At 29.2% G+C, this 27,215-nt stretch overlaps 1 protein-coding gene across 7 annotated transcripts; it reads right to left on the reverse strand.

Annotated features, from left to right (window-relative positions):
• Positions 1 to 693: 693 nt before the first annotated feature.
• Positions 694 to 27,130, reverse strand: Cad96Cb (protocadherin Fat 4-like Cad96Ca). 7 transcript variants are annotated; one of them, XM_088189737.1, is made up of 15 exons: positions 26,964 to 27,130; positions 19,139 to 19,316; positions 4,053 to 4,142; positions 3,591 to 3,991; positions 3,295 to 3,522; positions 3,044 to 3,235; positions 2,807 to 2,983; positions 2,597 to 2,740; positions 2,332 to 2,534; positions 1,905 to 2,025; positions 1,673 to 1,833; positions 1,437 to 1,600; positions 1,245 to 1,349; positions 880 to 1,115; positions 694 to 813 (listed from the first exon to the last, which is right to left on the reverse strand). In XM_088189737.1, the coding sequence occupies exons 2-15, from the start codon at positions 19,224 to 19,226 to the stop codon at positions 733 to 735; spliced, it is 2,391 nt and encodes a 796-aa protein (XP_088045863.1). In that variant the 5' UTR covers positions 19,227 to 19,316; positions 26,964 to 27,130; the 3' UTR covers positions 694 to 732. The 7 variants fall into 7 exon arrangements, with proteins under 7 accessions (XP_088045863.1, XP_088045865.1, XP_088045869.1 ...); XM_088189739.1 differs by having other exon boundaries at positions 1,266 to 1,349; positions 4,053 to 4,154; XM_088189743.1 differs by having other exon boundaries at positions 1,266 to 1,349; positions 1,476 to 1,600; positions 4,053 to 4,154; positions 26,964 to 27,102.
• Between the last annotated feature and the right edge of the window lie 85 nt (positions 27,131 to 27,215).

A 27,215-nucleotide genomic window follows, 5' to 3' on the forward strand; every position in this document is an offset into this window, starting at 1 on the left:
TTAATATGTGTACTATTGATAAATACTTGATGTACTTTTTATTCGACAAATTTATAGATTTATTCACATAATAGTACGACATGTAGACTGAGTACAACACAGTGAAGAAAAGGTAACTATTAAAGCTTGATATTCTTTTATATATGTATCGCGTTTATTATTTATTATTCGTTAACAATTCTAAGTTTAACCTTAAAGGGTTTCGCGCAGCTGTTTACTTTTTGCAACGTATCTGCAAAGAATATTTAGCTATGTCAACATTTTCTGCCATTTAAAATACAAATTGTCTTTATTTAAAGATTTTTGTGTACTTTCGTAGGTTATAAAAATGAAATAAAACGCGTTTTATTAAATAATTTGTATCTTTAATAGTGTCGCTTAATGTACATTCGTTGCAATTAACGATAAAAATATTCACAGCTTATAAAGTATATCGGTAACTATACAATAATATAAAAATAAATAAAAAATCATGGACGGATTTCATTTGATTAAGGCCATGTGTGCTTACGGCGCATTTTGAACGGCGCCATTTTGATTCGATCTATCGTTTGTTTTTTTATTTGTCGCGGATTTAACCTAACTAAAATTGACCATGCCTAAACGTTATTTAAAATTACACAATTAAAATAATTGTACATATAAATTATATTTAAATTATTATATTTTTTTTAAATATGCTATTTACATTAATTTTTATTTTTTATGTATTTACATCTTTGGAATCCAAAATCAGAAATAAACAGTCAAATTTAAATTTTCTGCAGAATTGGGATTGTTAGGATCGCTCAGATCGATACCCCCATTTTCACTCTGAAATTATTGTTAAAATATGTTAGAACATTGTTTTCGGATGATATTTTAAAATTATAGCTTTACTTTGGGATCATCATCGTCCCAGCTGAGTTTCTTTACCCTAGCCGGAATTGTGGCCGCAGGCCATGCAACTCCAGATCTTCCTCCGGCAACTGTTGTCAGATGATTGCTCATCAAAGCAGACTGTCCTCCCGAATTTGGCATGATCATTCCTCCACCGGGCGAGTTGGACAATTGAGGGGGAGCAGGAGACACTGCTCCTCTATGTGGAAACCGCTGAGAAGCGCGAGACATTATTCCTGTAATATATTTATATGAGTTTTAAAACCATTTCTTAAAAACGTGCGCCTTAAAAATTAAAATCGCAAGGTATATCAAAGCTAAAAGAGCGATTGTTATACCTCGCGGTACAATATTAGCACCATCACCATTTTGTTCTGTATCCTGACCGTTTACGTTGAGACTGCTGCTGGAGTTGGCTAAGATGGTGCTGGCTCCAGCGCTGACGCTCAGTAAAGAACCGGAAGCTGCACCTAATTAAAAATATATAAAATATAGATAGGGAGCGTCACAAGGTACAGCGTTCTCCCCCATATTTATTAATTTTAATAATAACACACCAAGTGCTCCTGTGATAGCTGCCAAATTGTTAGACGTACTATGGTTCGATCCTGGTGCGTGAAGTCCAGTTCCAGCTCCAGCCACATTATGAGGCGGAGGTAGTTTTTCGTGTTGGACAAATCCAGTACCTACTTTATTTCCATTCGTTGATTTAGGCCGCTTTCTAAAAATGTATTTAATATTTTTTAGAGACATCACACAGATGGCATGTTTATTTATTTAATAATATTCTTACACTTTATAAATATATCCCAAAAGGATAATTATAATGATTCCTAAAAGTCCAAGTATGATACCAAAGACGACAATCAACCAAGAACTGCTTCCAGCGAAAGTTGCTGCGTTCGTGACGGCCATTAGGGCTTCAGAAAAATGTACAATAACAGGAACTGTAGACTGCAACATTGAATTGGATATTAGCTTAGAAAGTCTATTCATTGAATTTGTATTAATAAATTAGTAATTACTTGTCTAGGTGGAGTTCCGGTATCAGTAGCCATCGCAACTATATGTACCAAGGAAGAGTTAACCAAGGATAGTGCGCTTTCCCTTAAAAATATTTCACCTTGATCATTTACGTAGAACAAACTGAAAAAATAACAAATAAATTGATATTTTACATTCTATTTTTTTCAAAAGTCAGTGTACAAAAATATATATTATTAAGTATTCATTTTTTAATTGATTAATTAAAAACAATACACGCAGAGTAAAATAAGGATAAACAATACCGCCCTGTGTACTTACACATACAAGTACTGCCCCTCAGAACGGTCGATCAATCACAGAGCAACAATTTAAGTGCATGTTTCGAATATATTGACTTTTTACGTGGCTTAGTTTCATTTGAATATAATAATTTTGATTCTCAGTGAGAAGAAGAAAATAGCGTACCTCGCATCTGCTCCTCTTAGAGACAGCATTACAGTATCACCTCTATCACCATCAGCTGCTTCTATTTTCCCAATGAAGATTGGCAGTCCGACTGAAGATTCGTCCAGACTTGGATTCACAAAGAATTCATATTGTGGATATCTAAATCTTGGATCCCAGTCGTTCACGTTCAGAACAGTTATGTTAATGGTAGCTGTATCGTTCTAAAATCATATTTTTAATCATTATATTGCAAATTTGTTTTAGTATTATACTGAAAACTCACCGCTTGTCCATCTGTCACCATCACTTGAAACGTATATTTGTCATCTACTTCATAATCCAATGTTTTCCTTAAAACTACTTCACCAGCTGTGTTGATAGCAAATTTTGTTAAGAATTTCCTATCTGATACGAAATACTTTAAATTCTATAAATATACAATAAATTTAGTATCGACAATATAAAAAAAATATAGATATACTAAAACACTTACTCTATCTCTAGGCCGATTTGTGTTTAAAGTCATGAGAACAGAATTGACTGGTAAATTCTCCAAAACTGTAGCGTAATAGTTCTTCTGTAGAAAATGTACAGCTTTTCTAACAACCGATTGCTTACTGATAGTCAAAGTTGCTAAAGCATATCTATCAGGATTGTCGTATTGAGTTGCCTATAAAATAATATTAATTTAATATTTATATAAAAATAAAACATAATAAAATGTACTTACTCTAACAACTAAAGTAACTGGCATCAATAAATCATCTTCAGGAATATCTCTAGCAACTGTTACTCTAGCAGTTTCTTTATTTATAACAAAACTAGGATGATCGATATTAAAAGAATAATATAACGGAGCTTTGATGCCTATGTCTTGATCAATGGCTGAGATATCTCTTGGTGATATCAATACTTGAGAGCCCTACTCAAACAAAATATTAATAAAATCTTTACAATATTTTGAATAAGCTAATCATTTACCTTGCTAACTCTATCAGGCAGAATCGCTGTATATCGATCGTCTAAGAACTTTGGATTTTGATCATCAGAATCAAGCACTTCGACAAATAATACAGTATCGGAAAACTTTGGCGGAGTTCCTTGATCTTGAGCTCTAAGAGCTATAGTGAAGTTTGGTAGAGTTTCATAGTCTAAGGACTTCCTCAAGACTAGTGTGCCTTCCAATGAATTAACGAACGAAAAGTATTCCTTAAATCATTACACATATATAAATATATATTAACATTCAAGTCTATATATTGAAATGAGATACTCACTTGATACGGCCCTGGAAGTACTTTATATTCCACAGTAGAAAAAGGCCCGTGCTGATCTTTATCACTAGCTCTAGCCGCATGCAAAGCTCTAGTTCCGATTCCAGTTTGTTCCGGAACTCTAAGTCTATAAGGAGCTCCCACCCATTCTGGAGCATTATCATTCGCATCTGATACTCTAATTGATACCGGTATTTCAAAACCAGGATCGCTTGTCCTCTTTCTATCACAAATGACGTTCACATAGACAGAAGAAGGTCCCAAAACTCCTTCTTTATCTAAAGGTCTTATCAAAGTAAGGTTTTTTGAACCAGGCGCTATTCTCACAGGACTATCAGCTTCTTTCAAGCTCAAGGCTATATTGCCTAACTGCTCGTGCGGGTCTCCATTAATTCCCAAAACACCTTAAAAATAACATTTATATAAATAAATGGTTAAATATTAATATTAAATTTTGAAGCTTACCAACTATAGAACCAACTGTTAAATCTTCGCTCACAAAGAAGCTCTCTACCGAACCTCCACTCTCCAGATAACATCTGCTGTCTTGGACTGCTGAAAGCGTTTCTAAATCAATTAAGAATTGTCTATGCTATAATATAATGTAATTGTGTATCATTTCAAGGCAATATCTTAAAATAATTGAATTAGATTGCATTTTTTTAGTAATGGACGTCGGATACTGTACGAAGAAATTGATTGTTTCCTCTATTTCAATAACTAAGTGTTATTAATTATTTGCGTCAAATTATAATGCAATATTTTAATATAAATTTAATGTTAGTTTTAGAATTGTGTAAAATATTATGTTAAGTAGTTTGCTTCTTTGGTTAATATTTGCATGTTCTTAAATCAATATTAGATTTTATAGGAAACAGCAAAATCAGATATGAGTTTATACTCTTAGTAAGATTTTTGTATTGCTTTTTAGTCATACAAATAGTAATTATAAAATAAAAGTATTTATACTAATGAGTTATTATAAAAATATATTAAATAATTTTATACTGAAGTTTGTTAAAACGCGATATTTTGATTCGATAAAATATTAATAAAAATGGCTTTTTATATACACCTTCTTTATTTTCTTAATATATTTTTAATTGCTTGTAGTATTTTTTTATATACATATATATTGTAACCAATTAAATCAAAACATCTCAAGCAGAGCTTCCAAAGCGCATTTTTACGCAACTAACTCATCTTGATGACGAATTTCTTAATTGATTTACAACCTTATTGTCATAGGCGTTTTCCTGTCACAATTCTTCGTGACAATCATCATTTCACAACATCCTCGTTCAACGATTTTTTAATTGCTTTCCATACGAGCAAATATCGGTGCCGATTTCGCGTCGCCAAGAAAAAATGTTGCACAGTTAACCATTATATAATAAAAGTATTCTTCTGCCTGTAAATCACTTGGCTAATTATAATATTTTTATATCTAAAGAAATGATGCAAATCTTTTTTTTATACTCTCTACTCGGAATGAAATCTACAGAAGCAGATCAAAATAAAAAAAATAGGATTTTTTCCATATAACATTTTAACAAGCTTGTAAAAATGGAAGCATTTTTTTTTGTCAGCATTTATGCCGATTCCGTTAAGGTACGCACGATGTGGCTGAGTTTACCAGAATGTTATTATGGTCGTGACAAATTCTAATCTAATTATGAATGAGGTTCGTCTAATGCCGTTAATGTTAATCGTCATATTGCTTTTGTTTATGACAATGAATTAAGATCAGGAAAAATAACGTCATAAATTTTAAACAAAAATAAGTGATGTTCATTACGAACAAATAAGTGACATGCCATCACTGTTGTGTTATCACCGATAAACTTATTAAAAATATATAATTTATAATATAATAAATCTTCAATTGAAACATAAGGTGCAGATTTGAATCTACATATAATACTTCTACGTAGTATTATATGTAGATTCACTAACAGTCCACGCAGTACGAAAACCGGTGTTACAAGGACGATCAAATACAAATCATATTATGGCCAAACATCTTTTGGCCATAGTATGATTTGTAATGAGCATGACGAAATTAAATCAGCACAGCTTTCTTATAATATATATTTCTTTTATTTTTATCTCTATTTATTTATATGTTGATACTTTTATTTATTGCTAATCTTTCGTTGAAGCATGCAATACGTTATCCCAATGCAATACAGCGGGGTAAACACAATCAACACTTACAAGTAGATAGTACAATATAAACTAAAATACATTAGTGACATTTATTTTAATAATTATAAAATATTATTACAGTTTACAATCGTTAGATGTCACTATGCACGATCTAGTTCAATTTTATTTATATTATTCATCCGTAAGCTTAGAAAAATCTAAGAAAACCTGATTTGTAATGAACGGTCAAAATTATAAATATATAATTATTATTAAATTGAAAAAAAATCTGGAAATAGTTTAGAATTCAGGTCTTTACATCACTGATATATCATGCTAAATTTTATGGACAATGACAAAAAGTATCCAGAATTTTCTTCATTGAACGGTTATGGAAAAATCAGAAACTGCGCGCGTTGGGTTCTGAGAAAGCGTTTTTGTATGCTCATGATGTGTTTTAAAGCAGTGTTCCTCAAACTAAGGAAGTAAGATTAAGGCTCCAGAATTAATTCGCGAAATATTTTAGTATTAAAAATGTAAATGTGAAGTAAACTTAAAAGTATTCACATTTTATACAATTATATAGGTGGTTTCTGTGTATTAAATTCAACTGTATTATAAGTGTGATGATCTTTAAAGAAATGCAAAAACATAGTTTCTTTCTTTGTGATAAAAACATATCTTTCTTCCCATGGGATTAATATTTATTCTAATATAGTAGATTAGTTGAATGTTTATTTTCAGATATAAGTTGTCTACATTATAATTCTAAAAAACAAACCCTAATTTTTCTCGAGATGGTATTTGATAAGAACACGATTTACTAAAATAGCATTATATTGCGTGAGTAGTTCAATAATGATTGATTGATACTAGACCAGATTAAAGTGTATCTTAATAAACGTCTTGTATATTTTAAATCAGGTAGCAATAAGTATTTCCGGATTTTGCATAAGCAGTAATGGTAGTCATGATTTTCTTTGCGACAGTAAACCTATATGAAACAGCATTTTCATAATTACTAGTGATTTAAATAAACATAGGTCTTGTCTTTTAAACGAAGAACTTGAAGCAAACCATGCGAATAAGCATTTCATTTATTTTTGCAAAGTTGTTAAAAACAATGTTTTAATAATTTAAAAATAACAAAATTTTCTTGAATTCTCTTTACATTCCGAATATCCCTCGCAGTTTGGTCATTTTGACTAGGGAGAGTGTCCGTTCCAGCCCCTCCACGTCCATTCCCGTTATTGATTCGTGAATAAATTATACTGAAATCGATTATGAACACGCTGTATATGCATTTTTTGTGAGCGTGCATTATGCATATGCTTAAAATGTAATCACTCGAAAAATTACCAACCTTGGTGTTGAGCTATGTTTTGGTCTGTTGGTGGTTGAGGCGTGAATCATGTTTAGTAATCAGGAATGAATCATCATTCCCAGCTCAATTTTTTATTACAAAATACTTGAATTTTTTATTGAGATTAGTCACATGCGGTGTTCAATTTTCCTCTCGGTAATTTATGGAACTAGAAGAAAGTCAGAGTTGCAGATCAGGTACGGACGTCACGGATTCTGAGCCAAGACATCACCTGTCCACCTTTGTATAACAATGGACTGCGCAATTTATGTTTCGAACATTTCACTTCCTACTTTTCGTGTACCGTCTCGCTTCTGCATCAGATACCGTAATGGTGTACAAGAAACGCCTATTTCTGTCAACGGAACATCTATCCGCACTTATGGTGTACAAACGGTTTCAGAACAACACTGAAGATCGATACTAATAAATACGAATATTTGTTTTAATGTAACAATCAATGAGTAGCAAAGTAGCAATTTAATTTTTTTTATCATATAGTAGTTATAATATAGGTAGTGCTAGTTATATATTTTTTTCATCGTATAAAAATGTTTAAGCATAGTTCAAGATTTTGGCAGTCTTATTTCGAGACTCGCCTACATAACAACTTATATATAGAATGCGAGTTTTGAAGTAAGGCTTCCAAATATAATAAAATTACAACGAAAAACAAGCTTTTTGTCACGAAAAATGATGTAAATTTCATGTTTATTTAAGCTAAATCAATATTTTTTCTTAATAAAGATTTTTTATTTATTGGAATAAAATTTATGAGCTTTCACTACTTTTATGATTATATTTAATATACTATGGTGCATAGTACTTACTTGAATAAAGTTATATTCTTTGCATTGTAACTATAAAAAATCAATAAAAAAATGTTAAATTTTTGATTTTAAAATCACTACAAAAATCGCAGAACCTTATTTTAAAATTGATAATCTTTATTATTATTTATTATTATTATTATTATAGCTTACTGCTAAAGTTTATTGTCTTAAAAATTGCTACTTTTTCGGCTGTATTGCCCTGGGTTTGTCCTGATCTGAGTGTCAGTGTATTTATTTTTATAGAATACAGTTATTTACATTTTAAACAATTTTATGGCAATCCACGTAGTTTTTATAATTGTTGTTATATATAAGTGAAGTTCTTATTTATTTATTTTAAATATAAAATAAAATTACATATCTGACAATCATAACTTCACAGGTTTCCTTAATGCACCATAAAGGCCACTATATGAACATTTAAAGAAATATATGCTAACACATATGAGCACCATCCTACGTATATGTTTGACAAGCTCGTTGAGCGCTTACATCCTGGCCGTAACGACAAGAGTAAGGGACGCAATCGCGACTCTACGCCACTCCAAAGCTCACAGCCGAGAGAGTTGTCAATACCACAAAAAGTGCTTTATTGAGTAAACGGTACGCCGAGAATAAAATGAATTGTATCCTAACGCTCTTAGTAAAAAGGCACTAGGATACAAATACGGATATGACCCGTATTCCCTCTTGTAGAAATATCTTAGGAATTTAAATAGAATGCTCTCCAAAAATAAGAAGTAAATACTTCACTCAGATTCTAGACAATGAGCCATATTCTAAAACGCTACGAATCAGCGTATTGTACAGAACTCGCATTGCCAATAAATTATTAAAGTGACACGCGCTCCGCATAACGAAACCGAGTATTCTCGACGCCTTATCGCAAACTTAAAAATTAAGCTCCCAAGTCATATACGAAAGTATTTCTGCTTAAAACAACTCCGCATAAATATGAAAGGGACCTGAAAAATGTGACAACGTCACATTTGTCGATGCTGTAAGGTAGTCGATTGTAGATTGACCACCTTTACAGCGGCTCCTGGTCTTTCTGTAAAGAGAGTTAAACCGAATTTATGCGAATACTCTGAAACATTTTCAGGTCATCAGTATTTAATAAATATTCTGAATTATTTATTGCTGCGTGTATATCGTTAGTAAAGAGCAAACAAAGCAAATAACACAGATTTGATCTCTGTGGCTATAGCCTTGTTTGCGTCTTAAAAATCCAGTCTTCTCCGAATATTATTTTTAATATCTATTATTTTATGTCTAATATTTAATATCTATAGATATTTTAATATAGTTTCAATGAATTGTATTAAAGATTGTGTCATTTAATGTTATTAAAATTATTAGTTCCTATATGTAAATCATTTGATAATATATATATATAGCTAAGTTTAATCGAATATAAAAAAAATATTTACAGATGCTAGCAAAACTTTAATACAGCAGTAGATTAGGAACTTAATAAAATATTTTTTGTAGCGTTTTTTATCAAACATATCTAATTTATTAGTTAAAAAATATACTATTTTTAAGGTATTGAAAAATATTTTTTTTAGATTATTTTTATAAATAAAATTTGTGGCTTAAAATTATATATATTTTACTTATACAATACATATAATAATATAACTTTAAGAACACTTTTCGATATAATAACTCTTATTTCTCTCTCCGAATTAGGGTGAAAAATAGGGGTGAAGTGCATACACACGCGTGATAAATTTCAGAGTTAATTTACTTTCTACTTGCCTCAGCTTTTATATAAGGGTAAATTAATAGCAGGTATGTGTGTTATACTTTTAGGGGAGATTCAGATTGAGAACTATAATGTGGAAATATTCGTGACTAAACTATTTTTTTGATAACTTTAACTGTTCGAAAATAACGTTTCTTATTTATAAAATTAAGAAATAAAGTTTCAAATTATCTCAACAATGGTTTTATCGCAGATCAAAATACTATCAAGATCGTTTCACCCATTTCGAGTCATTAATTGAAACATCCAACACGAAGTCTCCTACTAATTGACGTTTTATGCATCAATTGTCATTTTGTTCTGTTGCAAGCATTCTGCTAATGTCACTTTCCATCTCGGAATGCGATTGTTCTCCAATTTAACGAAATATCATCAAACTGTCATATCATCACGCCACATCTCTATATCCAATTACTCCGACGAGTATGCATAAACGGTCGCCTTTCGCCCATTTGTCCCGACTTTTTCAAGTCATTGTTGTGAGAAATCTTCAAGATTCACATACTAGGAGGATGCTAGTACGAAACCGACGTTTCGGCAGGATGAGCACAGCCCACTTTCATGATCGGAGCTGAGAGCAACGACCCGATACTAAACAGCGGCGCTAAAACGAGCGTGGCGTATATAAGCCATGTTTAAATTGGGCTCAAACTGCTCGTAAAGCAATCGGATCATCTTAACTGTTAACATTATTGCTTTTGAATTAAGTGATATAATCTGCATCATCGTTTCATTTAAATGTAGAAAATACAGTTATTTATTGTTATGATTAATTTCTACTGGATTTTAGTAAACTAAGTCAAACTAATTTAAAGCTTAGAGAAGTTTCTTTAATATATTATTATTAAGTAATATAGTGGACTTTCTGTTAATTATTTCATTCATAGAGAGATCTTTGAAGAATGGTTCAAATGAGTTACCGAAGTAAAGGGTTACCACAGAAAGCAGTATTGTTACTAGATAATGTTTATTCTTTTCCGTTTTTTTTTGCTTAACACTTCAATTAAAATACTAGCCATAAACTGTTTACAAATATCTTATTATCTCAAAACATTACTTATGTTAGTTAGCATGTTATTTTTTGGGTCTTCGTGTATTTCTCTTTTGAACCTTAATTAACGATACGAAAACTGTTCATAGAAATAATCATAACATTAAACCAAATGCATTTTTGTACATGACCGCAACGTTTCGTGTTAATTTTATGCACTAAGGGGTCGTTGCCTTCGGGCGAATCCATGAATTAGGTCACCCAAATACAACCAAAAGTATAACCACATCCTGAAAAGTGAACTTCTCGAAAGCCGTGCGCAAAACTATAACGAGCATAGCTGCGTATTTATTATACGTGTGTACATTAACTGTGTCTTCAGCGTGACAAAGCATGCAGCGTGACAAGTCATGGGTCTTTTAATGACCACGACTGAGGTTCGATCTCACTGAACTTCAAATAATCGCATTACTAGATCTCAGTACCTAATCTCTCGGTTGGTGCTCGGTCATCTGGAATGCAAAGATTGCTAGTTGTGCGTTTCGGTTAAACGCTCCGATGGCTCAACCGATGAACACCTGTCATGACACCGTGACCTCACTGATTGAGTGATTTCTAGTGATTTAAATAGCATTTTAAAATGGAAATTTCGATCGGTTTGGAAAGCGGTGCTAAAAATATTGAGGCGTATAAAATGCCGTTTAGTGTTGTACTAGTATTATAATTGTAGTTGTTAACAATAATAAATTGATTAATTAAACTGGCAATTTATTGATTGGTAACTCATGAGAACATTTTAGCATACCATATATGTACCTAGATAAAAATTGTTTTTTTTTTATCGACTATTATAGTATGCAAATTTATTAAACTGATCAGATATATTTTAAGATAATAAATACGTTGATAATGTTACTGTAACTATGTTTTAGATTTATACAACACTATTATTCTCACATATCATAATCGATTTTGAGAATTACTGTAACTATGTTTATGTATTGATAATAAATCTATACTGTTAAATCTTATTCGTACATATTTGCACGATAGATAAGTGGTACAGTCGATGAATAATACCTGGGTTTGAATTTCATATGAACCACAGTATTTTATTTTTTATCTGAATTAGTATTTTAATTTGTCAGGCCTGCCAAGAGAGAGGGGGATGGGACAAATTCTTGTGATTTAATAGTGTATAGACACATAAAAAAGCAGGGCTGTGGAGTCGTTAAAAAAAAACACGACTCCGACTCCGACTCCAATTCCGATTTTCACCAATAACACGACTCCACTCCGACTCCGACTCCGACTCCGACTCCGACTCAAAAAAGTTTAATTTTATCAGGTATTTTTGGTGTTCTTCTACACGTTTTATATGCATACGCTATACACATTCATTATTACGCATTTAAAATTTCATAATTTAAAAAAATGCATTTTATATAAAAAATGGTCGGGGTCGCTCATTTTTCACGACTCCGACTCCGACTCCAACTCCGGCCAAAACACCACGACTCCACGACTCCAACTCCGACTCCGACTCCGACTCCACAGCCCTGTAAAAAAGGCTTGGAAGTGTATGGGTTCCAACTAGGGATTCTGAAGTCTCGGGTTTTTTCGATTCCCGGGACTGGAGACTCAAATTTTTAAAGTCCCGGGAATTCTCGGGACTCGAGTCTTTGATTATTTTTCGTATAATCATGAAAGAAAATTATGTTAAAAAATGAACTTATTATTATTAACTTTAATTAACTTATTATTATTAACTTTAATTAATTTATTATTATTAACTTATATTATTTGTGTTATAGGTACGATAGGTGAAAATTTATTGAAACAATTTTAAAACACTTTATTCGATATTTATCTAAATTTAATTTATTACAATTTTTTTAATCGAAATATTTATATCAATATTAAGTTAAAACCTTTACTTTTGTAAGGAAAAATATGTTTTAAAAAAACCAAGGCGTTTAATGATGAATCACATAACCTGTTCCTGGTTTTTGTGGCAAATATTCCAGATGTAGAAAAAACTCTCGCTTTCTGTAGATGTTGGCTTAATTGTAAGCAATGATTTGAATAAAAGCTCTAGATTCGGAGTTCGCTTGATAGTTGAATCTAATATCTGAAACTCCTTTTTAAAGTTGATTTTTTTATTTCTAGTCGTTGAAATATTTTGATGGTTCGTGCGACAGAGTTGTGTTGATTTCAAATATTTTTTTAAAAGGAAATTAACAATAATTTCGGAAGTTAATAAAGTGGCATCTCGACGACTTAGAGCTTCAACTGCCAGTTTTATAGGAGTGAGTACTTCACAAATATTTTCCAATACGTAAATGTTCGATTCATTCCAAATTTGGCCGATGCCAAGATCAATTAATGATTTTCTAATGCAATTTCGTAACTTTCAAAATCTCGAGATCATGGGTAATAAGAAATTCTACCTTGTCTTCATATCGAGACATAAATTAAGCTCGACATCAAATTCGCTCTTTACATATTTTTGTAAAATTGCACTTCGGAAAGTCTCGAGTCCCGGGTTATTCATTTTTAAATTCCCGGGACTCGAGACAGCAAAAAATCTTTGAATTCTCGGGAATAAATTCCCGGGTTGTCTCGACACAGAATCCCTAGTTCCAACGCATATCCCAAGAGCTTTTGGATCTTGAATCTGGTCGCTCTTTCTTGATCATTTGATAACCGGAAATGTGTCAATGTCTATTTCTAAAAATACATATAAAATACTTGGTTTACTGATAAATGAAGCTAGTACAAAAAAAATATAATTTGTAAATAATTCATTAACCTAAATGACTCACCGGTGAGTCACTGGCGTTTAAGTGGATTTTTAAGGTGATATTTTGTTTGGTTAAAAATCATTAATTTCGAGATTACTTAATATATTAAAAATGTGTAATGCTTATATCAAAAAATCATTGGCTCATTAAAGTGTATCTGTTATTTTACAATATATAAATAAAACTAAAAATCTTCCCATCTCTTAAAATTTCTCATCGCAACTGTTTTTCATTAATAGTTGATAATTACAGTTTATAAAAGTTTTTTGGTATCTCTTACTAATAATAGCAAAAAAACCTCTGGAATCTTGTGAATAAGGTTAAAAGGTAAAAATTATAGTAAATTATTAATGATACAAAAAAATCTAGTCGTTTATGTCTATAATACAATAAATAACAAAAAATATTGATCCTTTAAAAAAGCAGAGTAATTGATTTTTTTTATTATTATTAGTTATTAGTTTTTCTAAAATATTTTTTTCTTCAGTAATTTCTCATTAATAAGTGCATGATATTGCACATTTTTATTTTTACTAAGCAACTTACAATTCTTATGAATCTAAAAATCTTTATAAATTTATCTGAAAATTAGTAATTTAATTGTGTGAATTTAAAAAGTGATACAGTGCTAATTACAGTAATGTAGTGAATTTTTTATACATAAAGAAGGCTTGTCTTTACTTAAAATTATATGAGGTATAATTATTTAATATGGACATATATTAAGCTAGTCTATAAGTCACTCATTATTTATTTAAGATCATGTTGAACCTGAATAATAAATATGTATTCAGAGACCTCGTTAAAATGGCCGGAAATTCTAATAAATTACATTGAGAAAAATTATTTAAACTTGAACTAAATCAATCAAGTAATTACTATTTTACATTTATACACAATATTTCTTAATTTTAGTTGATAATCTGATAGGCTTACTTAACAACTATAATCTCTAGCGTGCGATGTTAATATGCACGTTATTATATTTCTTTGTAGCTTATTACCATAAAAATGTAGCTTAATAGCGGTCCATGCGATTATGTGGCATTCAGAGCGTAATGGCTCCAAAACGGAATCTTTATGAAAATATGATAATTTCGAGGGATTCTACGTGGAAAGACACCATGAGTAATTGGCGTTAATCCACCTGACTGTCGGTTGTTCATAAATCGTGAGAACGGCCAGAAGACGACTTTACCAATGGGTCGTGGGAAAAAAATACACTTAAGAGACTACGGCCAGTGTCTCGGTCAAGGAGATGTCGAAATTCTCAGAAGGTCAATGGTTTTCGATCGCGAAACGACCGGAAAATTAGCAACAAATCAGAGAAATGTACAATCTTTATGGATATAAAAGCGTTTTTTTAACCCTATCCTAACTTATCTATGAGCCCGTTAGAATAACACGCTATTGTACAAGCTGTCTAAATAAATTCTTTTATGTATTGCTTTTTTAATAAAGTCATAATTTTTTTTAAGCACAGATGTTTTAAGTCTATTTTAAAAAATCGGATTATTTGATTATCTATTGATGAACCAGGTGCTTGTTGAGTTAGTGTTAGTATATCACTTTAGTCCTGCACTTGCAAAGAACGGAAGTACGGTCAGTGGTGTCAGAGGCAGCCAACCGTTGAAAAGACAAGTGTCCTATATATGTACGTACGCTCGTATATACACATTCAACTTATTTTTCGTCCTTGTTTAACATAATTTAAAAATACCCGTATCTAACGAATTAATTTCATTTTTCCCACGGAATCAAAGCTTAAACGAGCTGTCTACAGTTTGCGGTTAAATGCTTACAATTAGAAATCTCGCCAAGTGTTTTATGTCCTGTGTAATTCAGTATCATAAACTAACAGCTTTCCATTTTCAACGCATCTGTCGGACTGGCCGTAATAAATCATGGCTCGAAATTGGCCACATTCTCTATGACGTCCAGTGAAAATAGGAAGCTCTGCAGTGTTAGATAATAATCGAGCGTTATTACGCGCGTTTCTTTTGCAATAATCCAACAGGAAACGGATGCGGCGGCCATTCTTTTGAAAAAGGAAAGCGTTCCATTTCGCAAATGTCTGCGGCTATGGAACCGATCTGCTCGTTGGACAGGCCCTCTTGATTGCATTCTTTCAGACCGACAACAAAACGTGAGGTCGGACAAGAAGAAGCGATCTGTTCGAGCTGCTTGAGAAATTGCGATCGTTCTTGAGAATAATTTAATGCAGATTAGCTACAAGAAAAGAAACACTTTCGATTCTTCTTATTCTTAAAAAAAACTGTGGTGTAAATCAATTTTGATTGTTTAACACTACCTTGCAGTATTCATCTGCCACATTAAAACTTTGAAATGAAGACGGTAATGGAAAAAGTATAATATATAATTATAAACATTACTACATATAAAAAAGTACCTGTCAGATAATTTATATTTTCACTGGTAAAAATATATATCTACTGGTGAAAATGTATTCCGATATTATTTTACGGAAATGACATATTTAAAAAAAAATTCGGGATAGATTCTTTTTTGTTTTTTTTAGATTTTCTTTTGCTGCATTAACAATTATATAGTTATATATTTACTTCTTCCATAGGTATTGGATCTGAATTTTCAGATCGAAAACCTAAATTTACTGCTATTAATTTACATTCATTGAATATTTTCTCTCATGTCTAATATTTTTGAAGCGTTTAAAAAGCAATAGTCAACAATAATTTGCAAATAAATTTTACCACAAACGTAGATGCATAAAAAACTGTTTTTGAAGGCAATGTTCCGCTCCTTTTATTTATTGTATACTATGTATAAAAAAAGGTCTAAAGGAACTTTAACTGAAATACATCAGTGTATATAGTTCAGATTCATTATTTGAGGTCGGTTTTTACTTTTTTTATGAAAATATTCTTGCTATGATTTTTCCAGAGCCCCACAAGGAGAGAGTGGCCGGGAATTTTCCCCTTCTCCCCCTCCCTTCTCGGCAGGCCTGGCTATATTCAAATGATAGATTTATAAATTATACAATTTTCATATTCTTTAAACTTTGTGATTTTTTAAAACACGCATAATACAATGCTGTGCGAATTACTGATCAGTGAGGTAGTCAAAAGGAAAATGCTTAAATTATTGATCGATATCTGCGATTAAATTAATTCAGTAAAATTTATGTGACGTTTTAAATACATAATTTTATTGAATTTATTGTATTTATTATACAATAGCTAAGAATGTTTGAAATGGTTTATATGCAGACTTGCATATAAATTAAAAAACTAAAAATAAATTAATCGTGATAGAGTTATTGAATTGTTGGAAAATGAAATATTTGCGTCTTGAAACAGTAAATGCAAAAACGCAGTTGCGACACGCACCTGTTTTTGAGATATGCGTTAAACAATAATAAGCGGTTGGCCTATCTGACATTTTGTTTCGTTAAACGAATTAATTCTGTGAATTTCGATCATAGTTGACACGCCAATAAACATTATATTCACAAATATTTTTCGAAAGTATTTTTTTGTTAAGAAAAATTGTCTCTTTTTCTCGCATTTGAAAACAAAATAAAGAAGCATAATAACTATGGATTTTGGAGAAGCACTAATCACTATTGAGTAAAAACCGGCGCTGACACAATTTTATTGCTTTTGACGTGACAATTGTTTTTGAGCTCTTTTACTGACCAAAATTCGATTATAATATACTTTGACTGTAGTATCTGTAGTAATATAAGTAAAATAGATATCACATTTTTAAAATTTAGTGTAATATCGTAGTGCAGACCAACTATGGAGCAATATGCGTGATGCGACGTCTGTCTATTCTTTTTCTTCCAGCTACTTCTCCCTGAGAGATGAGTAGGCTTAGATTGTATTTTAAAATTGACCTAATGAAAGTTCTAAAATTATAACTGGTTTTTAAACTTTTATAAGGTTCGGCAAACAAACAGCAAACGTACGTTTCGCAACTGTCAAATTTAATTTGTTTCTTTTATTTCTAAATGTCAATTTAGTTTATAGTTAAAATCAGCTAGATCATGAGGTCTGATTGTGTCCATTACGATCGGGAACTAAATATATAAATAATAATTATGAAAAATATATTTTTCATAAATAATAAATATAAATTAATTATCTTTGTGCAGTCTTCGTTGATTTTTTTAGCAAAAAATATTATTAATCAATCTCGTACTTACATTAAAAAAATGGTGATAGATCAAGCGTTTATTTTTTTTTGCATACAGATTCAAGTATAATTGATAGAGGCAACGATAGCAATTAATTGCCAAAAAAATCTATGGCAAATTGAATACAAAATTTAGAAACTCAAATTCATCCGTTCCATCTCAGACACGCACGCTTCAATTTAATGACATTAGATTCGCGAAATCATTGTCGGTTAGGGTATATTAAAAAAATGAGCTGAAGGTTTTTTCTTATAATGACTCAACTAAAAAATATATTACGCGATAATAAAAAAACATGATGCAAATTTAGATTGAATTGTTTGTCCAATATGTAGTGTTGAAGCTACACTTTAATTGAACATAGTATTACATAGTATCAGATATTCAAACATTCTTTCACAAAATTCACATAATATAAAATAGATTGATTAAATGAAATTTGGTCCAGTTGATTATTATCATAATTCCATGTTTTTATAAAAAAGTTTTTTAAAAAAATACTACACTTTACAATAATAACATACTGAGATTACTGATTAAAAAATATTTAAGAACAAAGTAAATTTTAAGCTAAATTATTGGAATCCATATTTTTTACTTTAGATAATCTAACGTCAAAATTATAATGCCAGAAATTAAGCAAAACTGTTAGTTAAATCGCGTCTCTATCGAAAGAAAGTAGATAAAATTACAAAACATGTTCAATTATAGTTACAAACTATTTAAAAAAATTGATAATTAGAGTAAATTAAACAAAACTTTTGTATGATATTTAATTTTAGTTTAAATTGGTTTTAAAAATGCAGTTAAATTAATTTTATTAAAAAATAAAAGTTAAGTTCCTTTTGTATTTAAGACAAATGTGTAAATTTCTTTGAAAATCATTTTTCCAATACAGCTCACAAATGTAATCAGAAAACAAGCAGAAAAAATGCTAAAAATAATGAAGTACCATATAATATCAATATAGTATTTTAAATGTAATTCTGGGCTACTTTTATATGTACAATAGTTAAATACAAATAGTATGTGTACATGTAATGATGTCATAACTGCATTTTTTATTCGTAAAATTGAATAGAAACCAATTTTATTATATCTTCACGATCAGACGCGCAAGACGATGGTATCCAATTTTCCGATTTTCCTCACATTGCGTCAATGTAGAAAGCGAAATAAAAAATAATCTATTATTATGTAATATCACTATGATGCTACTATTATAATATCACCAAATAATCTAGAATATTCACATAATGCGAGATAAAATAAGCACTACTAAATCCGATAAGAATTTAACGCATCGTTTATAATAATAATATCAAAAAAAATTACTAAATGCCTAAATTTATTATAGTCTATTAAGCAAGTGTATTAAGATGTGATGTGTTAATTGCCTACATCTTTGCGGTGGCAAACTTTCTTTTTGCGAAAAATTTGAGTTAATTAAGAAATGAAAATTACCTCTGGCGTTCAAGGCTTTAGTGAAAACCAACAGGACGAAGATCTTGAGGATTCGTGAAGGCCTCCACTCTCTGAAGTCCAAAGCCATCGTCCTGGGTCTATATCTTAGACCAGGTCTGCAAATTTGCGTCGCTATCTTTCAGCCATTTGTTCGTCTGTTGTCTGACTCGTTCGATGACTGTGAAAATAATTATGTAATGAAATAATTGTATAACAATATGTTATGTGAAATATGATTTGATTGTATCATGCTAAATAATTACATACATGTGAATGTGTTATTTTTGAGGGAATGAGAAGCATTTTTTCAATATGGTATATAGTATTGAAATTATCATATATCCCCCTTCGGGGATTTTTAAAGGATTCAATATGGATGTCTGCTATTTACGTTATTTATTAATGACATACATAGGGAACCTACAGATTGAAGTTATATTATATATGCAGATGATTTAGCATAGCTTAAATGTATTCAATCTGTTGCGGATTCCTTCTCTCTTCAGAGTGACTTAGATTATCTACGGAGATGGGGTTTCATTAACCGTCTGCCCTTTATTTTCGGAAAGTGCCATATTGTGTCATTTCCTTGATCTCGTTCGCTATCAGATTATTTCTATGATTTCGGTGAGAATGTATTAAATAGAGAAATTAACACGAAAGATCTCGGAATCATTTTTAAGATCAAGTGTATGTTCTTTGCATGTAAACAACGTTTGGGAAAAATCTTTCACAATGCTCGGTTATGATATGAGTCAGTAATTCATATCTTCTATGACTTTTTATTTCGCAGCATTCTTGAATCAGGATCTATTTTTTAAATCCCCGAATAATCAAATACTCTCTCTTGATTATATATTTTATTATATTTGCATTATATAGTATATTTTTGGTGTATTTTAATAGCACTATTTTTTGACCATTGGGATAAACAATTAGACCACGATGCTCTTAATATAAATTCAATAAATTAATAAATAAACCATTACTTGAATTACATAATTTATTTTATTTTATTTATTTGTCTTTTAGAGAAAGAAAAATGATAAAAAAATATTAAAACTTTTTTTTTTAATAATTAATTATATTGTCAATAGCTATTTGTTCTTAAAATTATTCTGAAATTGATTTTTAATAACTTATTGTAAATCCTTTATTTTATATATATTTGTTAAAAAAAATCTATTTAACTATATGTGTGCTTGCTTAAGTTTAATGATGTTAATATAAAAAAATATTATATTATAAACTATTTATTGGTATCATATTATCATAAATGAGTTTTTTTCCTGCTTATTGAAATTATTTCTTAAACGTAAACTATTCACTGTATTTAATATTAAATGGGGTTTTTATTAGGTTGTAAAAAAATATTTTTAATATCAATCGTTTTAAAAAAATATATTTTATACAAGTGTACTAGTTTGTAAAATTTGGTACAGTGCTTCACTAGTATATTTTATTATAGAAAAAAATAATACATAATTAAATTTATCTGATATATTAATAATTTGATTTGAACAATAGTTCATCTTAAAATTTATAACTGCAAAATATATATGCAGTGGAGTTCCAAATATTTATTAACCTATTGTATAAGGCTAGTTAATTTAATTTTGATACTGTTGTTTAAATGATTCCTAAAAATAATATTTTTAATGACAGCACAATGGTTATAAATTAAAATCTGTATGATGGTTTCTCAAGAATGGGATTATTTAACTAATAACGGTATTTGAGATGGAATCACACATATATTAAAAAAAAGTGCTACATTTACTTTTTGGTAACGTGGCTTAAAAATGTAATTTTTTAATACATATGCTATAAAAATCTCACAATATAGCAAATAAATCTTGAAATAGCATCTTATGTTTTTTTAACTCCAATGTCATTGAGAGCAACATATATATTAAAAATAAAAAAAATTGCAAAGCTCAGAAATAAAAATATTATAAGATAAGCTGATGAACACAAAAATATAGAGAATATATATATATACGTATGTCAGTTTTAATAGGACAATTAAATATTATATAAAATTAAACCTTTGAGTTCTTATTCACATTATATAAAAACTAGTACTTTTGTGTTGAGGACCTGAATTGTACTGTCAACTATATTTCACTATTTAAAAGTATTTGTAGTAGAACACTATAAATTTAATGGCTAATAAAGCAAAGGTTCTTGTTTGACTCTCTTTTTGATAAAGAAACTTAATTTAAAGACTAAAGAAAGATTAGGCTATTCGATTTCAATTTTTTACGATTATTTTTAGGTGTTTTGCTACAAAATAAGAGTAAAATCTTATGTAGCTTAAATTCATGTCATTATTTTTATATTTATTACCAAAAAGATGTTTCCATAATATAACTAAAGCTGATTTAGTTTTAATTTTAAATTAATTTAATATCTATCAATTATAGGTTTGCAATAAAATAACTAATAAAAAAAGTATAACTTATAATAACCCAAATGTAAAATACTTCGAGGGTTAAAAATAAAATAAAGGTGTTAAAATTTAATTTATAGCATTTACTTAAACAATAATATTTTAATTTTCGTATTGTTATTATATTTTTATAATTCATACACAATATAAATATTTATTATGTTTTACGTTCGCTTATTGTTGTTTAATTTACAACTCGTTTAAACCACGAAAAAAACTCCCAGGCTTTTAATTGATTTGTGCGAAAACGTAACACAATACCATATCGAATTAGAACAACAACCTTCCGTGTCAATTTCTTTCTGATCACCCCACACAAATGGAACAATGTGTCAATGTGCCATAATTGCAGCACAACAACAAAACATTTCCATTTATTTTTCCTACGCAGAATAATTCGTATAAAAAGAACTATTAACGTGAGAACTTAGACAAGACTAGCCATAAGAATTGCGACAATTCGCAACAATTATATATATATTGTTATAATTATATATACATATATATGAATTATAAAAATGATACATGTGTATTCTAGGTATGAAATAATGGAATAAAAGCTTATCAACTAACGGATGGTCACTTTCGACGTAATTAAATCCCTACGCTATCTGATTTGCATTTTCGTGGTTATACTAACTTGCACATATGTAGAAAGTAAACGAAAATATCACACAAATTTTTACCGTAGCGAAATTAACTGGGTTGTGACGGCACAACGGTTAACTTTTGATCGCGACGTGTGCGCGATGGTTTCGCGGCAAAATCACATTTTTTCATCAAAATAATGTATGACTACCGAAAAAATACCGTAAATATATAATTTTTCTCACTCTAACATATCATATTTTCATGCGAAAATAATGTGACCTTAAATCTAGAGCGTCTCAAGAGAGTAGGAGATTAACACACAATGTCTCTCGAGTCTCATGTCGACTTAATTGCTATTTATGTTCATCTTTCTCTAATTAAATTTATTATATTTTCTAGAAATAGTATGTGGTTTTTATAAATGTGAGATTGAAATATTTAATATATTCCATTACATATTTTCAATCGTAAAATAGCAATGTTTAATAATACTGTACGTTTCGTTTTCATGAATATTTTCATGGTTTCAAGGCTATATTCTAACATAATGCAATTAACAATAGCTCCTGGTTCTCGGTAGACGTTCCGGTCGTTTCCTGTGAGAATCATCTCTACCATACAAGACACGTTCTTTGCAGTCCAAGGTTATTTCAAATCATAGTTTTTTAAAGCTATTGTTTAATCCAGTCGTAAAAATGTACATATGTACGATGAAGCAAAAAGTAAGCGTATGATAATATCTATGTAATTTTACATCAACGGGTTTGTTGCTTAGTCGCGCGTTGATGTCTTTTTTAACGAATTTCATTAGGTAATCAATTTTTAATTTGTACACTGCCGAACAATATTAAAATGATATCTTGATATCAAAAATTAATTGGGTCAACTGTCACGCTTAGTTGATATATTGATCGATTAAGATTTAGAAAAAAATCCATTGTATTCTTCGGTCAAGGGAAAATTAATTGTGTGATTTATCAAAACTCCATTGTCGTCGTATAAATTACCATATAGATTGCCTTAATGATAAGATCAATAGTGAAGATGCTAGTTTAATTGTCTTCAAATGAATAGCTCAAAAAATATAAGTAAAATACTATGAATTTTTTTAGCTAGCAAGGATTTTACCTTATTAGTGAATATGTACAAATAATTGCACATTAATGTTATTATTGATATTTATATATAATAAAACAATATTAGATATATGCAAAATAGAATAAATATAAAATAAATAGATAAAATTATTTTTTTTATTAAAAAAATTAAAGATTAAAAACTATTTTACGTATAAAAATTAAAGTGGTGAGATTTTATGTTTCCCTAAAAAGATTTTTACTATTTAGAAACATATTTTTAGGAATGCAAAAATTCAGGATTGAATAATTGTACTTGTATTTAATATTTGTATTTTCATTAGATATTTTTTTTGCCATAAAGATAAAATAGTATTATTCGATTAGATTTTATTGATTTTTAATGTGTATTTTCGGCAAAATTCATTGTTTTTAATCAATAACGACCCTTAAAATATCTATAATAAATATAATATTTTTGTTAAAAAGCAATTATGTTAATGATTTTGCTTCGAAAATGTCTTCAGCTTTCAATTTTAAACCTTTTCATATAAATATAAATCACATTAATTTACTTTTGCAAATATATTTGAAATTATCTTTATTTATTAGATTATAAATTTAATAAAATAGTCAGTGGTTTAATTTTTTAGATTAAATAATAAGTGATTATTAAATATTAAATATATACATATATAAATAATTAAAATAGAAAAAAAATATCTCTGCTGATTTTCTTAATATATATGATGATTTAATATAAAAAAATATATAGATATTACCTAAGCTTATATAAATATAATAATAATAAAGAATATGTATAAATTAGGTTTTTATTTACATAAATATTTCTTTAATTCATCAATGAGACCTTTAAATTGGTATATTTTGCAGGTTGTCCTAAAAATATGATAACTTATTCACATTCAATATTATTCCCTTGGTAGTATTAACTTTACTATCTTTATTTGCAGTATTAAATCTATATTAATCTTTATTTATTTATCATTACTATATTGCAAAAATGCAACCATTTTAACATTTTAATCATATTTCTTTAACTAGTACATTTATTTATATTTAAAACTACTCAATTCCCTCATTTACATTTTTCACAACATATTCTTATCTAATTAATAAAGCATGTTGCATATTGTTGCAAAATAATTAAAGTAAGGTAATATATAATACTTGTATTTGCACTTTACATATTTGTCATTCTAAATAATATACTAATTTTTTACTACTGTTTTTGAGTGTGTAACTATATTAACTTCTAAATATATTATATTTTTAATATAACTATCTACAACTATTTTTAAATTGTAATTGATGATCATACATTTAGTATAAGCACTTTATTTTTCAACATATTTACATTAAATCTACTAATGACAACTTTGTAGAAGCGATTATTTTAGTAATTTTCTAATCGTTATAGATAACAATCTTAATCGTTAAATAAATTAAATATTATTTTTGTGTCGTATTAAATGTAAATATATATATATGTATATTTTTTTATGCCTGGTTTTTATTCGTCATGACAGTTTATTATTTGCTTGATACTTAAACAGTTATTTTTTAGATTGAATAAATACTAATTAATTAAAAATATTTTTTTATTAAAAAATCTGACCCTTATGTCTTGAAAAGATGTCCTATGCTATCGTTAAAATACATCCTTGTGCTTAGCAATCTCGTTGAGAAACTAGATAGCTCGTGCAAGAGGAGCGTTTTAAAACGCTGACGACCTAGCCGCAATGGACAGGAATAAGGAATGCGATCGCGACTCTCTAGCTCACAGGCTAAAGTAACCCCACTTTTTAGTAGCTTTAAACATTTATTTATATGGTAAATATTACGCTAAAAATACAATGAATTGTATAGCAGTGCTCAAAATTGTATATAGACTCTTGCTCCCACTTGTAGATATATCGCAAAAATTTTCTTTAAATTTCCTCCAATAACAAGGAGTACTTTGCGAATCGCCAATCAAATATTGAAGTGACACGCGCTCCGCATAACCAAACCGAGCATCTACGATGCCTCATACTGTGCATAGAAAATTTTCATCTCTCCTCGAAGGTCATTAGTATAAAAATAAATATTTTTAGTTACAAATTTTCGCATGTATGTCGTTAATAAAGAGCAAAATGAGTAGAGGACTTAGATTTGATCTCTGAGTTCCATAATGAGCGAAATACTCACCAGAGCGACGATTGCTATGGCTAAAAATGATGTGATCAGTTATATTTTGCCTAAAATATTGCCATTTAAAAATACATAAGATATAAAGCTTGTCTCCAAAATTTATATTTGTATAAAAAAATTGTAGGTTTCTTTATATATTATTTATTAAAAAAATACTTTATTTAACTTATCGCATTGTTGCTATTCTTTATTAAACATGCGTCATTCTTAAATAGTAAACGATAAAATAATTTAATTTTAGAATATATATTCGTTATGAAGAAACGGAACATACAGTTCAAGTAATAAATTCAGGTTTATATATTTAAAAAATACGTTAATAAAATTCATTAAAAAGTATCAAAAATATTTATTTTATTTTAAAAATAAAAGAGCAATAACTTATCTATGCAATATTGTAGACTCAAAACACATTTAAAAGGCTGAACATTTTTGTACACAGAAAACTTTCTGATTTCTCACATTAGCTTTTAATCAGTACGAAGTTTTATTTTAATTATTTCCACATGCTCAAAAAATATTACCATAATTAAAAACTATAGATAGATTAAAAATAGATAAAAAAAATACAGTGCCAATTCGCAATATTAACTCATAAATATGAGATATTTATGAAATTTCGGCAATTAAAAAGTTATTTTTTCTTTGTTATTTTATTTGTCAGGCTTAGTGTTAGGAATATGAAAAGGATAAGAAGATAAATTTTGCAAAACAAAAAGGACATAATTACTCTATAGACACTGCAACTTTGAGACTGCTGCGTTTTAGATAGATTTTTGCGATTTTAATTTTTTTTATTAATTCTTTATTTAATTATTAATAATAAGTATTTTTTTTTAAATTGAAAATAATCTATCAATTATTGCTAATAAGTATTTTTTTAGAAATTAAAAATATTTCATAGCAAATATGAATTAATATTTGTATTTGAGTTTTTAAACGTGTGTAAAAAAGTAACTGACCGTTTTTAAAAAAGTTACTGAGAATTCATAATTGTTTTATATTAAATTACCATTTATTTTTTTGTATGTAATTCACCATATTATTGGATAGTGTAGTTTAAGAGATAAGCGTCCGTATATTTTAACTTTAATTATTTATATTAATTGCACATATTTAAGGGTAAGACGATGTTAGCTGAATGTTTGAACTCCGCCACAGTTTAAAATTTGTACAACAAACTAATAATTTTAATTGTAATTCAAGAAACAATATCTTGTCTAAGCATATAATAACTTCTACACATTCACGCTATTAAATAATTATTTTTAACGTAATTTATACGCCATACACTATATTTATAAAATCTGTTTAAAAAAAAGCACAAAAATGAACATAATACTAGGCGTGTACTGAACCAAGACAGGATGTAGCAACGAATATTAAGGGCGCACCCTATTCCCTCTTCCGTGACCACTACACCTCTATTTCTCAACATTGATCGACACGTATATTTATAATTAAATTATTTTAATGAAAAAATAATACTTACTATATAATATATTTTTCTATTATAATTAATTTCATTCACTTCACTTCACAATTTATATTTTGAGACACTATTATCAGATCACTCTTTCGTGTTATTGTTATGCCGGCTTTTCCGGCCTAACTGCGAACATAACCGCGCGGTTAAACTTTCCACCGATTACTGAACCCGCAAAGCTAAACTCAAAAGTGTGGGGGGAAATATCGCGGTGCACCTGTCTTCACTCTAGTGTGAACACATCCACGAGAGGGGAAC

The sequence above is a fragment of the Plectrocnemia conspersa genome, unplaced genomic scaffold (genome assembly GCF_051122295.1).
Source record: "Plectrocnemia conspersa isolate PC_06_02 unplaced genomic scaffold, ASM5112229v1 ptg000008l, whole genome shotgun sequence".
Taxonomy (NCBI): domain Eukaryota; kingdom Metazoa; phylum Arthropoda; class Insecta; order Trichoptera; family Polycentropodidae; genus Plectrocnemia; species Plectrocnemia conspersa.

Coding starts and splice junctions, on each gene's coding strand:
- Cad96Cb (XM_088189736.1), bottom strand. CDS start 19,226: ATGGCTTTGGACTTCAGAGAGTGGAGGCCTTCACGAATCCTCAAGATC. Junction 2,984..3,043: donor CAGTTACTTTAGTTGTTAGA/GTAAGTACATTT, acceptor ATTATTTTATAG/GCAACTCAATACGACAATCC. Junction 2,535..2,596: donor TGGTGACAGATGGACAAGCG/GTGAGTTTTCAG, acceptor ATATGATTTTAG/AACGATACAGCTACCATTAA.